The 21,263-nt window shown below is 40.9% G+C and overlaps 1 protein-coding gene across 3 annotated transcripts in view; it reads left to right on the top strand.

Annotated features, from left to right (window-relative positions):
* The window catches only part of CCPG1 (cell cycle progression 1), a 60,917-nt gene that overhangs the window by 22,769 nt on the left and 16,885 nt on the right, over positions 1-21,263 (top strand). For all 3 annotated transcript variants that reach the window (XM_032174405.2, XM_032174402.2, XM_032174403.2), the window contains exons 2-6: positions 1,677-1,745; positions 7,175-7,289; positions 14,361-14,437; positions 15,586-15,787; positions 20,679-20,930. In XM_032174405.2, the coding sequence (XP_032030296.1) occupies positions 1,686-1,745; positions 7,175-7,289; positions 14,361-14,437; positions 15,586-15,787; positions 20,679-20,930 (706 nt within the window). In that variant the 5' untranslated portion in view covers positions 1,677-1,685. The remainder of the gene's footprint in view (positions 1-1,676; positions 1,746-7,174; positions 7,290-14,360; positions 14,438-15,585; positions 15,788-20,678; positions 20,931-21,263) is intronic.

Here is a 21,263-nt window from a genome sequence, read left to right as displayed (position 1 = left end):
TAGTCACTTTTATAAAGAATGCTGAAATAAAATTGCTAAGGTATAAACGTGGTTAATATCCTACAGGGTATTTAAACTGTAGCTTTTTGGATAACCTCTACTGACTGGACAGAAAAATTTATTTTACCCTAGTAGTTTTCTGTAAGTTTACCTTTAAATTTATAGACGTATAAACTGCTTGGGCCTTAATTGAAATTAGAAATAAAAAAATTAGATGACCTCAGGTGAACCTATTACAAAATGCTCTGTCATAACATTAAAAGTCACGCAATTAATATCTTATTTCAGGTTTTGAATAATTCATTTGAAACATGTTAATTTTTATACTATTAGCGACCAACCTGTTTGTATCCTCTCTTTTTGAAATATTAATGTACAAGAGTTTCCAGAATAATTAACAGATTATATAGATCTGACTTGAGGCCAGGAGTTTGAGACCAGCCTGGCCAACATGGTGAAACCTCGTCTCTACTAAAAATACCAAAAAACAAAACAAAGCTCCTAAAAACAGATTATATAGATCTGTATTTTTGCCCTGTTCTCATTTGAGCACTAGTTCCATATTGTCTGCAGTAGAGTTCTAGTAGAACTTGGATCTAATGTGTTCACAGTATATGTCCAATAACAGAAGCATAAGACACATGTAGAATAAATCGGTAGGAATACTATTTGCTTTAATAAGTTGGGTTTTGAAGTTTAAAGGAGTTTCAGATAGAAAAAGAAAAAACCAGGTGGAGTGACCATTGTATGCTGGTTTAGGGCTTGAGTCCAGGTTGTTGCCAGTGACCAGATGTTTCTAACCAACCTCTGGTATCTTCCCCCCTGCCCCAACTTTAACACAACTGAAGTATTGCTGACACAGTTATTTTCATAAAAACAGTTTGATTGCCGGGCGCAGTGGCTCACGCCTGTAATCCCAGCATTTTGGGAGGCTGAGGCAGGCGGCTCACGAGGTCAGGAGTTCGCGACCAGCCTGGCCAACATAGTGAAACCCTGTCTCTACTAAAAATACAAAAATTAGTGGGGCGTGGTGGCATGCGCCTGTAGTCCCAGCTACTCAGGAGGCTGAGGCAGGAGAATCACTTGAACCTGGGAGGCGGAGGTTGCAGCAAGTCGAGATCGTGCCACTGCACTCCAACCTGGTCGACAGTTCGAGACTCTGTCTCAAAACAGTTTGATCATGTTTCTTCTCTGTTTGAAAAATGTAAATTGCTTCATGCTGCCAACATACAGACTTCATTTTCTTGGCGTAGGAGCTTTTCAGTTTCCCTCTGCTTCTCAGTTTCTGCAGTCATGTTTTTCACACCTTACTGTTCATTGAAAATAGAGTCCTTTACTGTTGCTGCCTGCTCCCCATTCACGATTCTCCTTTTCCTTCACCTCTGTCTGGCCAAATGTTACATTTTCTTTTAGATATAACTTTCTTCTTCATTCCAACAATATAACTGTTGAGACTGTTCTAGTCCAGGAGGGTCTCCTTATCTTAGAAGTTTGCTTATATCTGTTCATACAGGTATGCAGTCCTGTCGTGTTCTGTATGGTAAATCTATGGGTGGCTTGTCTCTGTTTCACCTGGAAGACAGTAAACCACTTTTCAAACTTAGCGTCACATATAGTGCTTCCTATAGAATTAAAAAAAATGTGTCTCATGAGTCAATATGTTTTTGTATTTGTAGACCTGAAAGATGTCTGAAAATTCCAGTGACAGTGATTCATCTTGTGGTTGGACTGTCATCAGTCATGAGGTATGATATTTAATACTTTTTATAAGGTAATTTGTCATATTAATGTTACCAGTGATGTAAACTGTGTTCTTTGAAGATCAGTCTTTTTCTACCTTTAAGCAAAAAGTTCCAATGAACATTTTCCCTCTCATATTAAACTTTACTGCTGAAAACGCTTCATGAGCCAACATCTTCTACGTTATTGTACATAGCTTTGAGACATTAGGCAAATATTTATTGAAGGTTTGTTATTGGTCAGGCCCTGTGCTTTACTTTCATTTTCATATAATTTTGTCTTTTTTTGTTTGTTTTTGAGACAGAGTCTCACTCTGTTGCCCAGGCTGGAGTGCAGTGGTGTGATCTCAGCTCACTGCAACCTCCGCCCCACTTGACTCAAGTGATTCACCTGCCTCAGCCTCCTGAGTGGCTGGAATTACAGGCGCCTGCTACCATGCCCAGCTAATTTTTGTATTTTCAGTAGAGATGAGTTTCACCATCTTGGCCAGGCTGGTCTTAAACTCTTGACCTCGTGATCCACCCACCTTGGCCTCCCAGCATGCTGGGATTGCAGATGTGAGCCGCTGCACCGGACCAATTTTGTCTTTTTTTTTTTTTTTAAAGGGATAGGGTCTTGCTCTATTGCCAGGCTAGAGTGCAGTGGCTATTCACATGTGCAGTCATAGTGTCATGTAACCTTTAACTCCTTGGGCTCAAGTGATCCTCCCTAGTAGCTGGGACTATAGGCACATGCCACCATACCCTGTTCTTAAATAATTTTGAATATTTCACTGTGATACACGCTGTTTTCATTCTTATTTTATAGTTGAGAAAACTAAAGCTTAGAGAGGTTAAGTAATTTGGCCAAGATTTTGCAGCTAGAAAATAGATCCTGGATTTGAACAGATCAGAAAGGAGAATGGAGAACGTGTGTTCCACTTATGTTATATTAGCAGAACTTCACAGGAAAAAGGCCAGAATCGCCGGGCGCGGTGGCTTGCGCTTGTAATCCCAGCACTTTGGGAGGCCGAGGCGGGCGGATCACGAGGTCAGGAGATCGAGACCATGGTGAAACCCCGTCTGTACTAAAAAATACAAAAAAAAAATTAGCCGGGCGTGGTGGCGGGCCCCTGTAGTCCCAGCTACTCAGAGAGGCTGAGGCAGGAGAATGGCATGAACCCAGGAGGCGGAGCTTGCAGTGAGCCGAGATTGCGCCACTGCACTCCAGCCTGGGCGACAGCGAGACTCCCTCTCAAAAAAAAAAAAAAAAAAAGAAGAAGAAGAAAAAGGCCAGAACCCTATCACAAAATGAATTTTGTAATAGAAGATTGATATACATACAACAAGTATACATACCTTGTACTTCTGTTTATTTTCTCATACCAGTAATATATGTTCACTATAGAAAAATGGCAGTATATTGATAAACAGAAATATACTTACTCCAGATTTTAATGGACTTATCTGTAATTTTTTTTTGTTTTTAGGGTATTGTAAGCCTCACTTGTTTTCTTTTTTTTTGAGATGGAGTTTCGCTCTTGTTGTCCAGGCTGTCGCTCTTGTTGTCTTGTTGTACAATGACGTAATCTCAGCTGACAGCAACTTTTGCCTCCTGGGTTCAAGCCATTCTCCTGCCTCAGCCTCCAGAGTAGCTGGGATTACAGGCATGTGCCACCTTGCCCGACTGATTTTGTATTTTTAGTAGAGACAGGGTGTCTCCATGTTGGTCAGGCTGGTCTTGAACTCCCGACCCCAGGTGATCTGCCCACCTCGGCCTCCCAAAGTACTGGGATTACAGGTGTGAGCCACCGTGCCCGGACACTTGTTTTCTTAATAAAAATTTTAGGCCGGGCATGGTGGCTCACGCCTGTAATTCCAGCATTTTGGGAGGCTGAGGTGGGGGCAGATCACCTGAGGTCGGGAGTTCGAGACCAGCCTGACCAACATGGAGAAACCCCGTCTCTACTAAATATACAAAATTATCCGGGCGTGGTCGCGCATGCCTGTAATCTCAGCTATTTGGGAGGCTGAGGCAGGACAATCTCTTGAACCCGGGGGGCAGAGGTTGCGGTGAGCAGAGATCGTGCCATTGCACTCCAGCCTGGGCAACAAGAGTGAAACTGTCTCAAAAAAAGAAAAAAAAAAAATTAAAAAATTTTTGTTTTTTAAACTATTAGTTAAGGTTCAGGTAGTTATGTTTAGAAAACATTAACAGAAAAAAACAAGATTGCCTTTTCTGCATTAAAATTTCAAAATTTAAAAGCAACTGTATCATTTGAGATGATTCTTCTTTTTAAAATCTTCAGTGACTTTTCTATTTTTAGCTTGTTTTCTTCAAAGGATTAGATCAACTCCCATAGCAACTTCTCCTTCAAGGATAATTAACAATACAGGAGCAAGGCAGCTATGGGAGTCTTAACCTGTGAGTCTGCAGGGTGGAGTATGACAGCAGACCTCTGGCACTTAGTCAAGTATGTCATTAGGGTGTTCTGTACTGGATATTATGTCCCAGATTGAATCATATTTGTACTTTTATCTCTCTTCTTCTATATCTGCTTTCCAGGTTCTACTCTTTCTTGCTAATTTCTCTTACATGTGTCTCCTTTTCATTTCCCATTACCGCCATTCTGATTTGGGCCAGAATTGGTTTCCCCAGCAATTCCTAATCCATAAACTTGCTTTAGCCTCTACCATTCTTCTGCCATTATAGACAACCTCCGAGTCTTGCATTCCGAATTCTCATTAGGGCTCAACTTAAACGCTACTTTTTTCTCTTTTTTTTTGGAGACGGAGTCTCGCTCTGTCGCCCAGGCTGGAGTGCAGTGGCACCATCTCTGCTCACTGCAAGCTCCGCCCCCTGGGTTCACGCCATTCTCCTGCCTCAGCCTCCCGAGTAGCTGGGACTACAGGCGCCCGCCACCACGCTCGGCTATATTTTTTTTTTGTATTTTTAGTAGAGACGGGGTTTCACCGTGTTAGCCAGGATGGTCTCGATCTCCTGACCTCGTGATCCGCCTGCCTCGGCCTCCCAAGGTGCTCAGATTACAGGCGTGAGCCACCGCGCCCGGCCCTGCTTTTTTCATGAATTCTTTTAATTTTTGCTGTCTTGAGTTATGTATATTCAAGAGAATGCAGATCTTTCGATTGCATGTGTCAGCAGACTATAGTGGGGACATAGGGAAAGACAGAATCACTTTAGTGGTTAACTTTGTTTTACAATTAAGACACAAAGAAAAATTGTATGATCCGCTATTTTTTTTTTTATATATGCTTTTATTTTTCCATGATTACAAATACAAGTGAATTTCAAATGCACAAAGTAAGAATTATACGGGGAAAAAAAATCGGATACATTCATATATATATATTATCTTTTCAAGGCTATTTCCATCCAGAATAACCTTGGTTTGCCAGGGCCAATAGAAGTCACAAAATTGCCTTTAGTCAAATTTGTGTGCTTGCTTTCTTCTATAATTCCAATACCTCCACCATCGACGACTTGAGATAGCTGCCAAGGTGTTATATAATCAGTGCCAGTGCCTTCATTCATCCTACAATGAAGGCTGTCACTTCACCCTTGGAAGGTTGCACAGCGGCCAGGCAGAGGCGCTCCTCACTTCCCAGACGCGGCAGCCAGGCAGAGGCGCTCCTCACGTCCCAGACGGGACGGCTGGGCAGAGGCGCTCCTCACTTCCTAGACGGGGCAGCCGGGCAGAGGCGCTCCTCACTTCCTAGACGGGGCAGCCGGGCAGAGGCACTCCTCACTTCCTAGACGGGGCGGCCGGGCAGAGGCGCTCCTCACTTCCTAGAGGGGGTGGCGGCCGGGCAGAGGCTGTAATCTTAGCACTTTGGGATGCCAAGGCAGGCGGCTGGGAGGTGGAGGTTGTAGCGAGCCGAGATCACGCCACTGCACTCCAGCCTGGGTAGCATTGAGCACTGAGTGTGCGAGACTCCGTCTGTAATCCCAGCGCTTCGGGAGGCTGAGGCGGGCAGATCACTGGAGGTCAGGAGTTGGAGACCAACCCGGCCGACATGGTGAAACCCCGTCTCCACCAAAAACACAAAAACCAGCCAGGCGTGGTGGTGTGCGCCTGCAATCCCAGGCACTGGGCAGGCCGAGGCAGGAGAATCATGGTAGCCCGAGGCAGGGAGGTTGCAGTGAGCTGAGACCATGCCGCCGCACTCCAGCCTGGGCAACAGAGGGAGATCGTCCCAACAGAAAAAGAAAGAAAAAGAAAGAAAGAAAAAAAGAAAGAGAAAGAGAAAAGAAAGGAGAGAGAGAGAAGAGAGAGAGAGAGGGAGGGATAGAGGGAAGGAAGGAAGGAAGAAGGGAGGGAAGGAAGGAAGGAAGGAAGGAATCCGCTATTATTAATGAAAAGACAGTCTGACATCAAAGTAGGAAAGATAACCTCAGAATAAAAAGATAGTCTAAAATTGTATAAGGAGAGTATTCATTAACCCTATAGGTTTATTGAATCCATGTCGTTAAAGCTTTAGACATTTTTAGTTTATATTGCCATAATAAGTAGTTATTTGCATATGGCTGCTTCTCTGAATATGTTGTAAAATTGAATTTTGGATTTGATTTTTTTTTTTTTTTTTTTGAGACGGCGTTTTGCTCTTGTTGCCCAGGCTTCAGTGCAATGGCACAATCTCGGCTCACTGCAATCTCCGCTTCCCGCGTTCAAGCGATTCTCTTGCCTCAGCCTCTTGAGTAGCTGGGATTACAGGCACCTGCCACCGTGCCCAGCTATGGATTTGAGGTTGTTTGTTTTTTTTTTTTTGAGATGGAGTCTCCCTCTGTTGCCCAGCCTGGAGTGCAGTGGCGCTATCCTGGCTCACTGCAAGCTCCACCTCCCAGGTTCACTCCATTCTCCTGCCTCAGCCTCCCGAGTAGCTGGGACTACAGGCGCCTGCCACTGCGTCCAGCTAATTTTTTTGTATTTTTAGTAGAGATGGGGTTTCACGATATTAGCCAGGATGGTCTGGATCTCCTGACCTCATGATCCACCGGCCTCCCAAAGTGCTGGGATTGTAGGCGTGAGCCACCACGCCTGGCCGGATTTGAATTTTTTATACCCCACAGCATCTAGCAAAGTGCCTTGTCTAGAGTAGTTGCATAAATGTTAAGTAGCAACAAATTATTATAGAAATAATCAAATTTATACCCTTATTCTCTGGAATTCAAATTTATTGCCTGAGCTCGTAGAATAGAGCATTCCACTTTTGGGCTGACCTGACTTAGAATTTAAACCCGAGACTCCATTCTGCCATTTTCTTGTCATAGGCCTTTGTGGACTAAATTGAACAAAAGCTTGTCTGATTAGATACTGTTCCTTTGGAGTATGGCAGCATCTGAGACTCTTAATAATGGAAGAAGCATTTACATGTAGTCAGATCTAGCCTTGAGGAGCTAATAGGCAAATAACTGAAAGACTATCACTTTTCCTTAGGGATCAGATATAGAAATGTTGAATTCTGTGACAGCCACTGACAGCTGTGAGCCTACCCCAGAATGTTCATCTTTAGAGCAAGAGGAGCTTCAAGCATTGCAGATAGAGCAAGGAGGTAAGTTGTTCACAAATTCTGATTTTTTTTAATAGGATATATGAATGATATTATGAGTGTTGCCTTCTTTCCAGGTGGGTGGCCTTTCTGGCTAATCTAAGTGGTCATTGGAGGATTAGAGCTTCAGTGTAGGCCGGGCACAGTGGCTCATGCCTGTAATCCCCACACTTTGGGAGGCTGAGGTGGGTGGATCATTTGAGGTCAGGAGTTCAAGAGCAGCCTGTTTCTACTAAAAAACAAAAAAATTACCAGGTGTATTGGCAGGCACCTGTATCCCACAACCAGGAGGCTGAGGCAGGAGAACCTTGAACCGGCAGTGTGGATTTGGTGAAGGCCCACAGAACCCAGAGTCATCAGCCTGCCCCGGGGGTTTATTTGTAGCTGTAGTATATTTTTGGGCTTTCGGATACACTTTGTTGCTACAGAAGTAACCAGTGACAAAAAAAGTGTTTCATGGTTTAACGTGAATTTGTTTGGTAGTTTCTATTTCCTTGTCATTTGTTTGGTAGTTTGTATTTACTTGTCATTATTAAAGTTAAGAAAAAAATTATTCATTGATCACAAGAGATTTACTAACCTCTTTTCCAGTTATTATCATGTTGATGGAGTTACAGACATGCCTCTCATTTTATTCTGCTTTGCTTTATTGTACTTCGCAGATACTATGTTTTTTACAAATTGAAAGTTTGTGGCAACCCTGTGTTGAGCAAGCCTATTAATCCCATTTTTCCAATAGCATATGCTCACTTCATGTCTCTGTGTCTCATTTTTATAATTATACTATTTCATTTATTTTTATTTTATTTTATTGAATTGAATTGAATTGGCGGAGTTTCGCTCTTGTTTCCCATGCTGGAGTGCGATGGTATGATCTTGGCTCACTGCAACCTCTGCCTTTTGGGTTCAAGTGATCCTCCTGCCTCAGCCTCTCAGCTGGGATTACAGGCATGCGCCACCGTGCCCAGCTAATTTTGTGTTTTTAATAGAGATGGCGTTTCATCATGTTGGTTAGCCTAGTCTTGAACTCCTGACCTCAGGTGATCCACCTGTGTGAACCTCCCAAAGTGCTGGGAATACAAGCGTGAGCCACTGCTCCTGGCCTGTAATTGTCATATTTCAAACTTTTTCATTATTATTATATCTGTTATGGTGATCTGTGATCAGAGATCTTTGGTGTTACTATTGTAATTCCTTTGGGACACCATGAACCGTGCCTATGAAAGACAGTGAACTTAATAAATGTGTGTGTTCTGACTGCTCTACTGACTTGCCATTCCCCCATCTCTCTCCCTCTCCTCGGGCCTCCCTGTTCCTGGAGACACAACAATATTGAAATCAGGCCAATTAATAACCCTACAGTGGCCTCCAGGTGTTCAGGTGAAAGGAAGAGTTGTGTGTCTCTCACTTCAAATCAAAAGCTAGAAATGATTAAGCTTATTTGAGGAAGGCATGTCGAAAGCTAAGTTGAAAGCTAAGTCTCTTGGGCCAGATAGTTAGCCAAGTTGTGAATGCAAAGGAAAAGTTCTTAAAGGAAATTAAAAGTCCTTCTTAGTGAACACATGAATGATAAGGAAGCCATATAGGCTTATTGTTGACATGGAAAAAGTTTTAGTGGTCTTGGTAGAAGATTGAACCAGCCACAAAATTCCCTTAAGCCAATAGCCTCATCCAGAACAAGTCCTTCCTAACTCGCTTCAGGTCTGTGAAGGCTAAGAGTGGTTAAGAAGCTGTAGAAAGAAAGGCTGAAGCTAGCTGAGGTTGGTTCATGAGGTGTAAGGAAAGAAGCTATGTCCGTAACATAAAAGTGCAAGGTGAAGTAGCAAGTGCTGATGCAGAAGGTGCACCAGGTTATCCAGGAGATCTAACTGAGATAATGGATGAAGGTGGCTACCCCAACGAGCAAATTTTCAGTGTAGATGACACAGCCTTCTATTGGAAGAAGATGCCATCTAGGACTTTCCTGACTACAGAGAAGTCAATATCTGCTTCTAGGCTTCAAAGAACAAGCTTCTTGTTAGAGGCAAATGTAGCTGGTGACTTTAAGTTGAAGCCAGTGTTCACTTACCATGCCTTGAGAAATCCTAGGACCCTTAAAAAATATGCTACATCTACTCTGCCTGTGCTCTGTAAATGGAACAACAAAGCCTAGGTGACAGCCATGTGTTTACAACATGGTTTACTGAATATTTTAAGCTCAGTGTTGAGACCTGCTGCTCAGAACAAAAAGATTCCTTTCAAAATACTAGACATTGTATAGCAATACCTGGTCAATCACCCAAGGGCTCTGTTGGAGATGTACAAGGAGATTCATGTTGCTTTGTTTCCTGCTAACACAACATCCAGTCTGTAGTCCATGGATCGAAGAGTAGTTTTAACTTTCAGGTTGTATTATTTAATAAATAAATTTTGTAAGGCTGTAGCTGCTATAGACAGTGATTGTTCTGATGGATCGGGGCAATGTGTGTAAACTGAAAATCTTCAGGAAAGGATTCACCATTCTAGATGCCTTTAAGAACAATTGTGCTTTGTGGGAAAAGGTCAAAATATCAACATTAACAGGAGTTTGGAAGAAGTTGATTTCAACCTTCATGACTTTGAGTGGTTCAAGACTTTAATGGAGGAAGGAACTGCAGATGTGGTAGAAGTAGCAAGAGAATTAGAATTAGAAGTGGATCCTGGCCGGGTGCGGTGGCTCACGCCTGTAATGCCAGCACTTTGGGAGGCTGAGGTGGGCGGATCACGAGGTCAGGAGATCGAGACCATCCTGGCTAACACGGTGAAATCCCATCTCTACTAAGAATACAAACATTAGCTGGGCATGGTGGCGGGCGCCTATAGTCCCAGCTCCTTGGGACTGTGAGGCAGGAGAATGGCGTGAACCCGGAAGGCAGAGCTTGCAGTGAGCCAAGATCATGCCATGCACTCCAGCCTGGGCAACAGAGCGAGACTCCATCTCAAAAAAAAAAAAAAGAAGTGGATCCTGAAAATGTGATCCAGTTGCTGTAATCTCATGATAAACTTGAACAGATGAGGAGTTGTTTCTTATGGATGAGCACAGAAAGCAGTTTCTTGAGATGCAATCTACTCTTGGTGAAGATGCCGTGAATATTATTGAAATGACAACATAGGATTTAGAATATTACACAAACTTAGTTAATAAAGCAGTGACTCCAATTTTGAAAGTTGTTCTACTGTGGGCAAAGTGCTATCAAACAGCATTGCATGCTACAGAGAAATCTTTCGTGAAAAAGAGCCAATCCATGTGGGAAACTCCGATGTTGCCGTACTTTAAGAAACTGCCCCAGCTACTCCAGCCTTCAGCAGCTACCACAGTGGTCAGTCAGCAGCCAACACCTTTGAAGTAAAACCCTCCACCAGCAAAAATATTACGATTCACTGAAGGCTCAGATGATCACTAGCACTTTTTAGCAATAATGTATTTTTAAATTAAGATATATACAGTTTTTTAGACATGATGTTATTGCACACTTAATAGATTACAGCATAGTGTAAACCTAACTTTTACATGGACAAGGAAACCAAAAAATTTATGTGACTTGCTTTATTGCATTGGTTTGGAACTGAATTTGCAGATATCTGAGATATGACTGTAGTCTGGTTCCAATTTGGTAAAATGGAATTTGACTACTGTATTGCATCTGTATTATGTATACTTCCCGTAGGATTTGATGCACACATTATTTATATAGAGAAATAGGACTCCTGAACAATTACTGCATACACTTATGTTCATATTTAAATTACTTCATTAACTTTTTAAAAAAATTATAGTAAAATGCATACAGAACATTTCCCCTCAGGAGAAAAAAGTGGATGTGTCAAGGCCAGAAATAGAAGAGATTATACCTGCTAACTTTTTTAAGCCTATATGTTGATTACTACTCTCATTTGAAAAGTGATTCTCATCTTTTGTGTGTCAGAGATCCTTTTGAAAATCTGAAAGCTATGGACAGTTTCTTCCAAGAAATGCATTTACTTGCATATGTTAAAGAAAATTTTCTTTTTTTTCTTTTTTTTTCTGAGACAGAGTCTCGCACTGTTGCCCAGGCTGGAGTGCAGTGGCGCAACGATCTCAGCTCACTGCAGCCTCCACCTCCCAGGTTCAAGCCTCAGCCTCCCGAGTAGCTTGGATTACAGGTGCCTGCCACCACGCCCAGCTATTTTTTTTTGTATTTTTAGTAGAGACGGGGTTTCACCATGCTGGCCACTCTGGTCTCGAACTCCTGACCTCCTGATCAGTCTGCCTCGGCCTCCCAAAGTGCTGGGATTACAAGCATGAGCCACTGCGCCCGGACTAATTTTTCTGTATCTTTTTTTTTTTTTTTTTCTTTTTTTTGAGACGGAGTCTCGCTCTGTCACCCAGGCTGGAGTGCAGTGGCGCCATCTCAGCTCACTGCAGTCTCTGCCTCCGGGGTTCACGCCATTCTCCTGCCTCAGCCTCCTAAGTAGCTGGGACTACAGGCACCCACCACCAGGCCCGGCTAATTTTTTTGTATTTTTAGTAGACGGGGTTTCACCGTGTTAGCCAGGATGGTCTCGATCTCCTGACCTCGTGATCCACCTGCCTCGGCCTCCCAAAGTGCTGAGATTACAGGCGCGAGCCACTGCGCCCAGCCATTTTTTTTGTATTTTTAATAGAGACGGGATTTCACTATGTTGGTCAGGCTGGTCTTGTACTCCTGACCTCGTGGTCTGCCTGCCTCTGCTGCTCAAAGTGCTGGGATTACAGGCATGAGTCACTGCGCCTGGCCCCAGCACCCCAGCCGAGTACTGTGGCGGAATCTTACCTCTAAATTAATTTTCTGTTAGGGGGTGTATAATGCTGAAAAATAATTTTTTTCCCTGTTTTTTGCAGGACTTAAATTACATAAGAAATGCGTATTTGGCCTGGTGCGGTGGCTCACGCCTATAATCCCAGCACTTCGGGTGGCCGAGGCGGGTGGATCACGGGGTCGGGAGATCGAGACCATCCTAGCTAACACAGTGAAACCCCGTCTGTACTAAAAATACAAAAAATTAGCTGGGCGGTGGTGGGCACCTGTAGTCCCAGCTACTTGGGAGGCTGAGACAGGAGAATGGCATGAACCTGGGAGGCGTAGCTTGCAGTGAGCCGAGATGGCGCCACTGCACTCCAGCCTGGGCGACAGAGGGGCACTCCGTCTCAAAAAAAAAAAAATAGTAAGCAAAAGAAATTTAAAATGGTCTATAGTTCTTTTATCTAGAAATAATTACTATTGATATTTGGTGTACATTGCTCATAAATTTATATATTATTTTTAACTTTTCTTAATATTTTATGCTCTTTTCTTTTTTTTTTAAGACAGAGTCTCACTCTTGTTGCCCAAGCTGTAGTTTAATGGCATGATCTTGGCTCACTGCAACCTTCGCCTCCCGGGTTCAAGCAATTCTCCTGCCTCAGCCTCTTGAGCAGCTGGGATTACAGGCGTGCACCACCACACCCGGCTAATTTTTTGTATTTTTAGTAGAAACGGGGTTTCACTGTGTTAGCCAGGCTGGTCTCAAACTCCTGACCTCAGGTGATCCACCTGCATTGGCCTCCCAAAGTGCTGGGATTACAGGTGTGAGCCACTGCGCCCGGCCTTTATGCTCTTTTTCATTAAAAATATATTGTGAAGTCATCATTCTGTTTGTACACATTTTCTTTGAGGAGATTCTTATAAAATATATCTTCTGTAATGACATAGTTTTCCTGTGTTTTGAGTTCTTTCTTTTTAAAAAAAAGAAATATTGGTAGGAATGGTCTCGCTATGTTGCCCAGGCTGGTTTTGAACTCCTGGCTTTAAGTGATTTTCACACATTGGCCTACCAAAGTCCTGGGATTACAAGCATGAGCCACTGTGCCTGAACTACCCTCTCTCCGACTTTTTTTTGAGACGTGGTCATACTCTCTTGTCCAGGCTGAAGTGCAGTGGCATGATCATGGCTCACTGCAGCCTCAACTCCTAGGCTCAAGTAATCCTCCTACCTCAGCTTTCTGAGTAGCTAGGACTATAGGCACATACCACCATGCCCAAATAATTTTTTAATTTTTAGTTTTGTAGAGACAGGGTCTTGCTGTGTTGCCCAGGCTGGTCTTGAACTTGTAGCCTCAAGCAGTCCTCCAGCCTTGGCTTCCCAAAAGTGCTAGGGTGACAGGTGTGAGTCACTGCACCCAGCCTGAGTCCTTGTTTTTTATAGTTTATGTTTTCTTATAAAGCATTTAGACGCACACACACACAGACACACACACGTACATATACATACATACTTTCATAAATCATAGTTTGAAGCCATGGTTTTTATTCTTATGGTACCAGGCATTGGCAGCCATTAGAATGGTCTTTAGAAACTTTGAATAAACTTTTAAGAATTCAGGAAATGTATCACTAGGTATCTAATGATAGATTTTTTCATATTAGATATTAATAAACATACTGGATCAAGTAATTTGGTAATGTAAGGTAGAGGTTTTATTTACTTAGTCAAGGTAGCTTTAATTTGAGTTCTTAATAAATCTTGTGGCTGGGCACGGTGGCTCATACCTGTAATCCCAGCACTTTGGGAGGCCAAGGTGGGCGGATCGCTTGAGGTCAAGAGTTCGAGACCAGCCTGGGCAACATGGCGAAACCCCATCTCTAGTAGAAATACAAAAATTAGCAGTGGCATATGTCTGTAATCCCAGTTGCTTAGGAGGCTGAGGCAGGAGAATCACTTGAACCCAGGCGGCAGAGGTTGCAGTGAGCCGAGATAGTGCCACTGCACTCCAGCCTGGGCAACAGAGCAAGACTCCATCTCCAAAAAAAAAAAAAAAAAAACCAAAACTTAACTGATTGCATTTTCTTATCCAAAATTATCACCTGACGGTTTCAAATAAATGAAGTTTATTAGCAACAGTGGACTGACTTCTATAATTGTATGTGACATTTCATTAAATCTACTCTAACATATTAGGAAGAGATTTTTATCTACCCAGATTATATGTTGGCTGCAGAAAGTCACTAGAGAGTTTTAAATTAAGAAATAATTATATTGATCTTTGCTTTATATCAGAAAGCAGCCAAAATTGCACAGTGCTTATGGAAGAAACTGCTTATCCAGCTTTGGAGGAAACCAGCTCAACAATTGAGGTAAACTTGTATTTTACACTATGGATATATGTTAAATAGTATCCTTAGAAATACTATTTAAAGCCTCTAATTCTATTTATGCATTCTATTCCTATTTTGAATTATAAGCAATTTTGACTTCTAAGTTAGATGTCTTAGAAGGCACCTAAGCAAAGTATTTTATTGGTATTGTGTTAAAGATCTATCTTTTCACCTCTAATTCTTTTTGGAAGTAGATTGCATTCTTGAATTATATTGAAAAATTAAACTGTTAGGTTTCATGTCTAAAATGGTGGTTCATTTTAAAATTTGGTAACAACCTAAGACTTATGCTTTGGGGTTTTACTTGACTTCTGTATAAAACTAGATAGCTAGATGATAATTTTACATGGTGTTTTAGTCTGTTTGTACTGATCTGACAAAATACCTGAGACTGGGTGATTTATAAAGAACAGAAATTTATTTCTCACAGTTATAGAGGCTGGGAAGTTTAAGATCAAAGTATGGACAAGTTCAGTGTCTGCTGATGGCATGCTCTCTTATTTCCAAATGGCATCTCGTAGCTACATCTTTAAGAGGAGATGAGCAAAAAAAGGTTGGATGCTGCATGAAGCCTGTTTTATAAAGACCTTAATCATATTCCCAGGGGAGGATCCCTTATAACTCAGTCACCTCCTAAAGGTCCCACTTCTTAGTACTATCACATTGGCGATTACATTCCAGCATAGAAATTTTTGGGGACACCTTCAGACACATTCAGTACAAGATACAGCTGTTGAAGTTTATTACATACATAACCTGAAAAGTTCAGTGAGTCTTTTTTGGGCTCCCACACTACAGAGTTGTGCTCGAATAGACCCATGGAACTCGTGAGAGAAATGAACTCTTTTTTCTGTAGTTATTGAGGGGCAAAGGTGGGCTTCTCAGCTTCTGCAGCCCACTAGGAGAATGCAGTGGTCTGATCTAATTCTGAGAGTTGTCAAGGGATCTGATGGTGTTCTCAAGCTATATGATGAGCCTGCTATTGCATAATTCTTTACTTATAGTAGGAATTGTATCTTTTATTTTAACTCAGATTACTATAATACTTAGTCCTGTTGTATTCTAAGAAAATATAAGACCCTTAAATGACTGTTGAATTTACCATCTCTAAAATTATGATTCTTCAGGCAGAGGAAGAAAAGATACCCGAAGACGGTATCTATATTGGAACTGCCAGCGATGATTCTGATATTGTTACCCTTGAGCCACCTAAGTTAGAAGAAATTGGAAATCAAGAAGTTGTCATTGTTGAAGAAGCACAGAGTTCAGAAGACTTTAACATGGGCTCTTCCTCTAGCAGCCAGTATACTTTCTGTCAGCCAGAAACTGGTAAGAATACACTGATAAGAGACTTAAAGACATGTATTACCACATTTTATATAAGGGCTTGTTTTCTACCCCTAATAATTTAGTCTCTAGTTTTGAATATGTTTGGGTAAAACTCAAGACAAGACTATTTTTTGTGTGTGAAATCTATTAATACCTACTGTTTTCCTAGACTGTTCTGGAGCATAGCAATCTTTTACTGTAACAGTAACCATCTTTTGCCATTAAACAGAAGACAAAATTGCTTCAGTGAGATTTGTTAAAATCACAAATGCTCCAAAATTCATTTGGTGCATTTTAGATCTTTAAGAGCGGGAGATTGGGGATGTTAATATTTTTGCTTGCAGTAGTGTACATTTTGTAATATAGAAATAGTGAAAGAAAATTGTTGTTAAAGTCTCTTCAGATATATTCAATTATTAATCATGCAACAAACATTTATTGAGTACCTACCATATGCGAAACAGAGTTCAAGGTGCTATCAATACAGCTAGTCTTCCAAAGCTCCTGTCCTTCAGAGCTTTTGTTTTAGATTCTGTTATGAAAATGTCACTAGTGTAAGTCACATTTTTAATGCAATCAATGCCCGTTGTACAGACAGACTCATTCAGAGATTAAAGTGTGAGTTGCTTGATTTCTTTCTGCTATGCTTCAGCTCAGTTTTAGCAGTATGTATAACATCTTTTAATGTGATGTAAGTATGTAGGTATGAAGTTCCTGGAAATATCAGTTATTAACCCACAATTATAACTAAGGGTGAGTTATGGCAGAGACAACTTGAAACACTGCTAGTGATTCTAAAAATTTCCTAATTTGACAGAAAAACAGGAAACGGGTAGTATCTATTTTAGATAATTTTTTTAGATTTTACCATTCTTTAATATTTACATTTGCCAACCAGAATCAGATAATAGAATTTCTGTCATTCCAGTTTAAGCTAATAAAATGTCAAGTAGAGGTTCTTGGCTGGGCATAGTGGCTCACGCCAGTAATTCCAGCACTTTGTAAAGCCGAGGCAGGTGGATTACCTGAACCCAGGATTTCGAGACCAGCCTGGGCAACATAGCGAGACCTCATCTCTACAAATAATAAAAAGCCAGGCATGATGGCGTGTGCCTGTGGTCCCAGCCACTTGGGAGGCTGAGGTGGGAGGATTGCTTGAGCCTGGGAGGTTGAGGCTGCAGTAAGCTGAGATTGCGCCACTGCGCTCCAACCTGGGGGACAGAGCAGGATCCCGTCTCAAAAAAAAAAAAGTAGAGATTCTTGGCTATCTCATTTAATGAGAAGTTATTTTCAGTTAGTATATCAGTGGTTTGCCTATAAACATGAACGTGAAAACACTTTATCCAGCTATTTGAATATTCATGTGACATTCTTGGTGGTCAGAGGAAAACTTCAGCCTTTGTTAGAATAGCTTTCATAGTATCTGTATTTATGGAGGGGTATTGTAATTGATTTTAGAATCCTTGTTAGTCATCAAATTTTTTTATTATTTTTTTAAACTCCAGGATTTGTGTTGTATTCAGGTAGTTTTTTTCCCCCCCTTCCTTTCCTGCCTCTGGTTTAATTCGAGAATATTCATGGGCCAGAAAAGTCAAATTGAAGCCGGAGTATTATAGAATGGTCAGATATATAAGAAACTGACATAGACATAAAAGAAACTACATACTGTTGCCGGGCGTGGTGGCTCACGCCTGTAATCCCAGCACCATCTCAAAAAAAGAAAAATTACATATTAACTTTTTTCAGGAAGTTGTATACTTCTAAGCCCATTCTTCTAATATTTATCTTCTTTCTGAATTCTGACTTGAGATTTTTGGGGACTGAGTTAAGAGGAATATTTGATTAACTGTATTTTTACCCATTGTTATTCCTCCTAAAGATACTGTTTCAATAAACCAAATGTTTAAAGACGAAATTTTGGACTATACTGAAAACACTACATATAAACCAGTTGCCAAGAGTTTTTGTTTTGGGGCCGGGCACTTTGGCTCATGCCTGTAATCCCTGCACTTTGGGAGACTGAGGCAGGCAGATTACCTGAGGTAAGGAGTTTGAGACCAGCCTGACCAACATGGCAAAAACCCTTCTCTCCTGAAAATACAAAATTTAGCCAGGCGCCTCTAATCTCAGCTACTTGGGATTAGCTGCCTGTGGTAGCGCGGGCCTGTAATCTCAGCTACTCTGGAGGCTGAGGCAGGAGAATCTCTTGAACCCAGGAGGCGGAGGTTGCAGTGAGCCAAAATTGCGCCACTGCACTACAGCCTGGGCACTAGAGGGAGACCCCGTCTCAAAAAAAAAAAAAAAAGTTTTTGTTTTTCCCTTTTAGTTTGTTAATTTTGTGCTAGCCATTGCTTAATTTTGTTTTTTCCTTTCCCTTTCTTCATCCTTAAGGATTTCAACTTCAATTTTTTCTTCTCCTGACTTACATTCTTGTGGCAATGTACGTTCTGTTGGGTTAAGAAAACTACCTGCTTCCTCTATATGAACTCTCTTCCCTGACAAAAAGCAAAGTTGGTAGTGTAGACAAGTTTGTATTGTGTGTGTTTTTAAGAAGGCATGGTTATTACATTTTAATTTAGTATGGATAACATGTTAAGTGATAATTAAGTATTTTTAATTCTTTTTTTTTCTTTTTAGTCTTTATAATATAGCTTTATGCATCTTTTTTTCCTGTTTATTCACAAAAGAAAGGTGGTGGGAGAAGCTGTGGAAGATTCCTGAGTGCATATGGGGATGGGATGATCAGCTGAAACACCATGTTCCTAGCCAACTCGCTTTCCAAGGTGGTGTGACTACATCTGACCAGCTTCTCTAGAGCTGAGCGTGCCTAGTCACATTTACTATTTACCGAGTGCTTTAAAGATACCTGTTGTCATCCGCGATACTCTAAACAGGTGTTCAGAATCTCTTGTAAAGGAGCTGGCCAAGCTTATTGCATGCCTTTGCATTGCTTGCATCTATGGGCCAAATTAAGCTTTTTTAAAAGAAGTTAAAAATCAAAATATTTCAGCTATTATATGTATGGGTTAAAAAAGTTGGAAGCATTAGATAAGGACATGAATATATTAATATGGGTTAGGCTGTTTTGTTAGAATATATAATGAAGGTAATGTTAATGTAGAATTGAACAATTATTTAAATAAGTTTTACAAATGGTTTGTTTTTACATTTACCTATCTTAATTTTATGTCAGAAAGCCTGACTTAAATACTCTAACCATGATCATGAATGCCTTTGTATTATGTAATGCTTTGTTTAAGTCTTCCTTTCTTTCTCTTTGTCCAAGAAATATAACCTCACACCTGAGGCGACGGCATCTTTGAAAAACTAGTGATCAAGAATAACCAGATAAACATGATGGGCATAAGGGTCATGACCAAAAAGATCTCTCAGTGGCATCTGTATCACTAAATATTAGGAATATTCATTCATTTCAGTAGTGCCTTCTGTCTTTGTGTTTATTGTTGTAAGTGTGAAAGTGAACTGAATACTCCATGATCCATCTCTGAAAAATATTGCCTAACCTAAATCACCAGCTTTCCTGTGGCATGGATATCCTGTCTTCTGAAGAACTGTTTTTGCTTTTCTGGAGCATGAATGTTTGTTGTTTTAGAGCTCTTTGTATTGGAGTTCATATTTTATCCTTATTTTTAGTGCTTTTCCTCTAAGTAGCTTGTGGAAATTATTTCTGAGTAATTGAAGCTTCTGTGTCAACATATAGTTTGTTGACATAAGGAACAGTGTTAAGAAATTATGCATTTGGAAAAAACTGAAGGTGATTTTTTTCCAGGGAATTTGTTTCCTGGACTTGGGATTTCTTGTGCAAATTTTCCCCACTAGTTTGTTTTTCTCTACTATTATTTTCATAAAGGAGCAGCACCAGAATAGTCCTTAATATCGGAGATAGCTGTTGTGTCACTTCCTCATGCTGACATATTTACTAGAGGGTAAAATTAATAACCTTCTAGTAAGAGTGGCAGTCGAAGGGAAGGGCTCATCTGACTTCTGGAAACCTATGTTAAAATACAGTGCTTTGAACCTTGATCGTGGGCTAATTAGGTTGGAAATGAAACTAGAGACCAGATACACCCAAGGAAACTTTTGGTAGTTATTTTACTTTATAAGTCACAAGAAATGCTTGTGTACTTTCCTGTGTTCCTTAAATAGTTGCACTTAAATTACCTCTTTGAAACTGAATGAAGAGACAGAGAGTATTTTTTTTTCTTTCCAGAAATAATACTTGTTTATACCTGTAATAGCAATGAAATTTTGTTTCTTTTGAGACAGAGTTTTGCTCTGTCTCCCAGTCTGGAGTATAGTGGCAGGATCTCAGCTCACTGCAACCTCCACCTCCTGGGTTCAAGTGGTTCTCCTGCCTCAGCCTCCCAAGTAGCTGGGACTATAGGTGCACTACCATGCCTGGCTAATTTTTGTATTTTTGGTAGAGAAGGGGTTTCACCATGTTGGCCAGGCTGATCTCGAACTCCTGACCTCAGGTGATCTGCCCGCCTCGGCCTCCCAAAGTGCTGGGATTACAGGCGTGAGCCACTGCTCCTGGCCAGCAATGAAACTTGAGGCTATGCGAATGAAGGATTGTTCTAATAGTGTAAACTATAAGGTGAGGAGGGTTAAATAAAAAAACAGGCTCTCAAAGCACCAAATAGTATGATTAACAGATTCTTGTGTATCACATTTGAAATGCTTTATGTTTTGGCTTTATGTTGATGAGTTGAAAACCCGTGTTTTTGTTTATGTTGTTTGGTTTTTGTTTTTGGCTATCTTATGTAGAAAGGCATGTAAGGGATGGCATTGATTATTATTCTAAATAATTTTTACTGGGAAAGCTTTTCCAAGATTTTGAATTGCTAAATGTCAACTTTTTTCTTAATAGTACTTTCATCTCAGCCTAGTGACGATGAATCAAGTAGTGATGAAACCAGTAATCAGCCCAGTCCTGCCTTTAGACGACGCCGTGCTAGGAAGAAGACTGTTTCTACTTCAGAATCTGAAGACCGGCTAGTTGCTGAACAAGAAACTGAACCTTCTAAGGAGTTGAGTGAATGTCAGTTCAGTAGTGGTCTCAATAAGTGTGTTATACTTGCTTTGGTGATTGCAATCAGCATGGGATTTGGACATTTCTATGGTAAGTATTCAAAAATGTGTTATACATAACCTGAGGGGATAGTGTAGAGGGACTTAAGAGTGAAGACTCTTGAGATCTGTTTTCAGTGCCATTATTAATTGTATGGCTTTGAAAACTTGAAGCCTGTTTGAGCCTCAGTTTTCTCATTCGGGAAAGTGGGTGCTGCCTATCTCACAAAGCTTTTTATTTAAATAAGGTAGTAGTTATTAAGAAATGTAAGGATAATAACCATATATGTTTGTGACTCTTTTAAAGTTAAAAGATTGGAAGATTAAAAATCTGAAATGCTCACCATGAGGCAAATCATTTACATTTAGAATCACAGTTAAACTA

Source organism: Hylobates moloch, unplaced genomic scaffold (assembly GCF_009828535.3).
Source record: "Hylobates moloch isolate HMO894 unplaced genomic scaffold, HMol_V3 SCAFFOLD_14, whole genome shotgun sequence".
Taxonomy (NCBI): domain Eukaryota; kingdom Metazoa; phylum Chordata; class Mammalia; order Primates; family Hylobatidae; genus Hylobates; species Hylobates moloch.
Note: the sequence above shows the minus strand (reverse complement) of the source record. Positions and strands in the feature narration are given on the sequence as shown.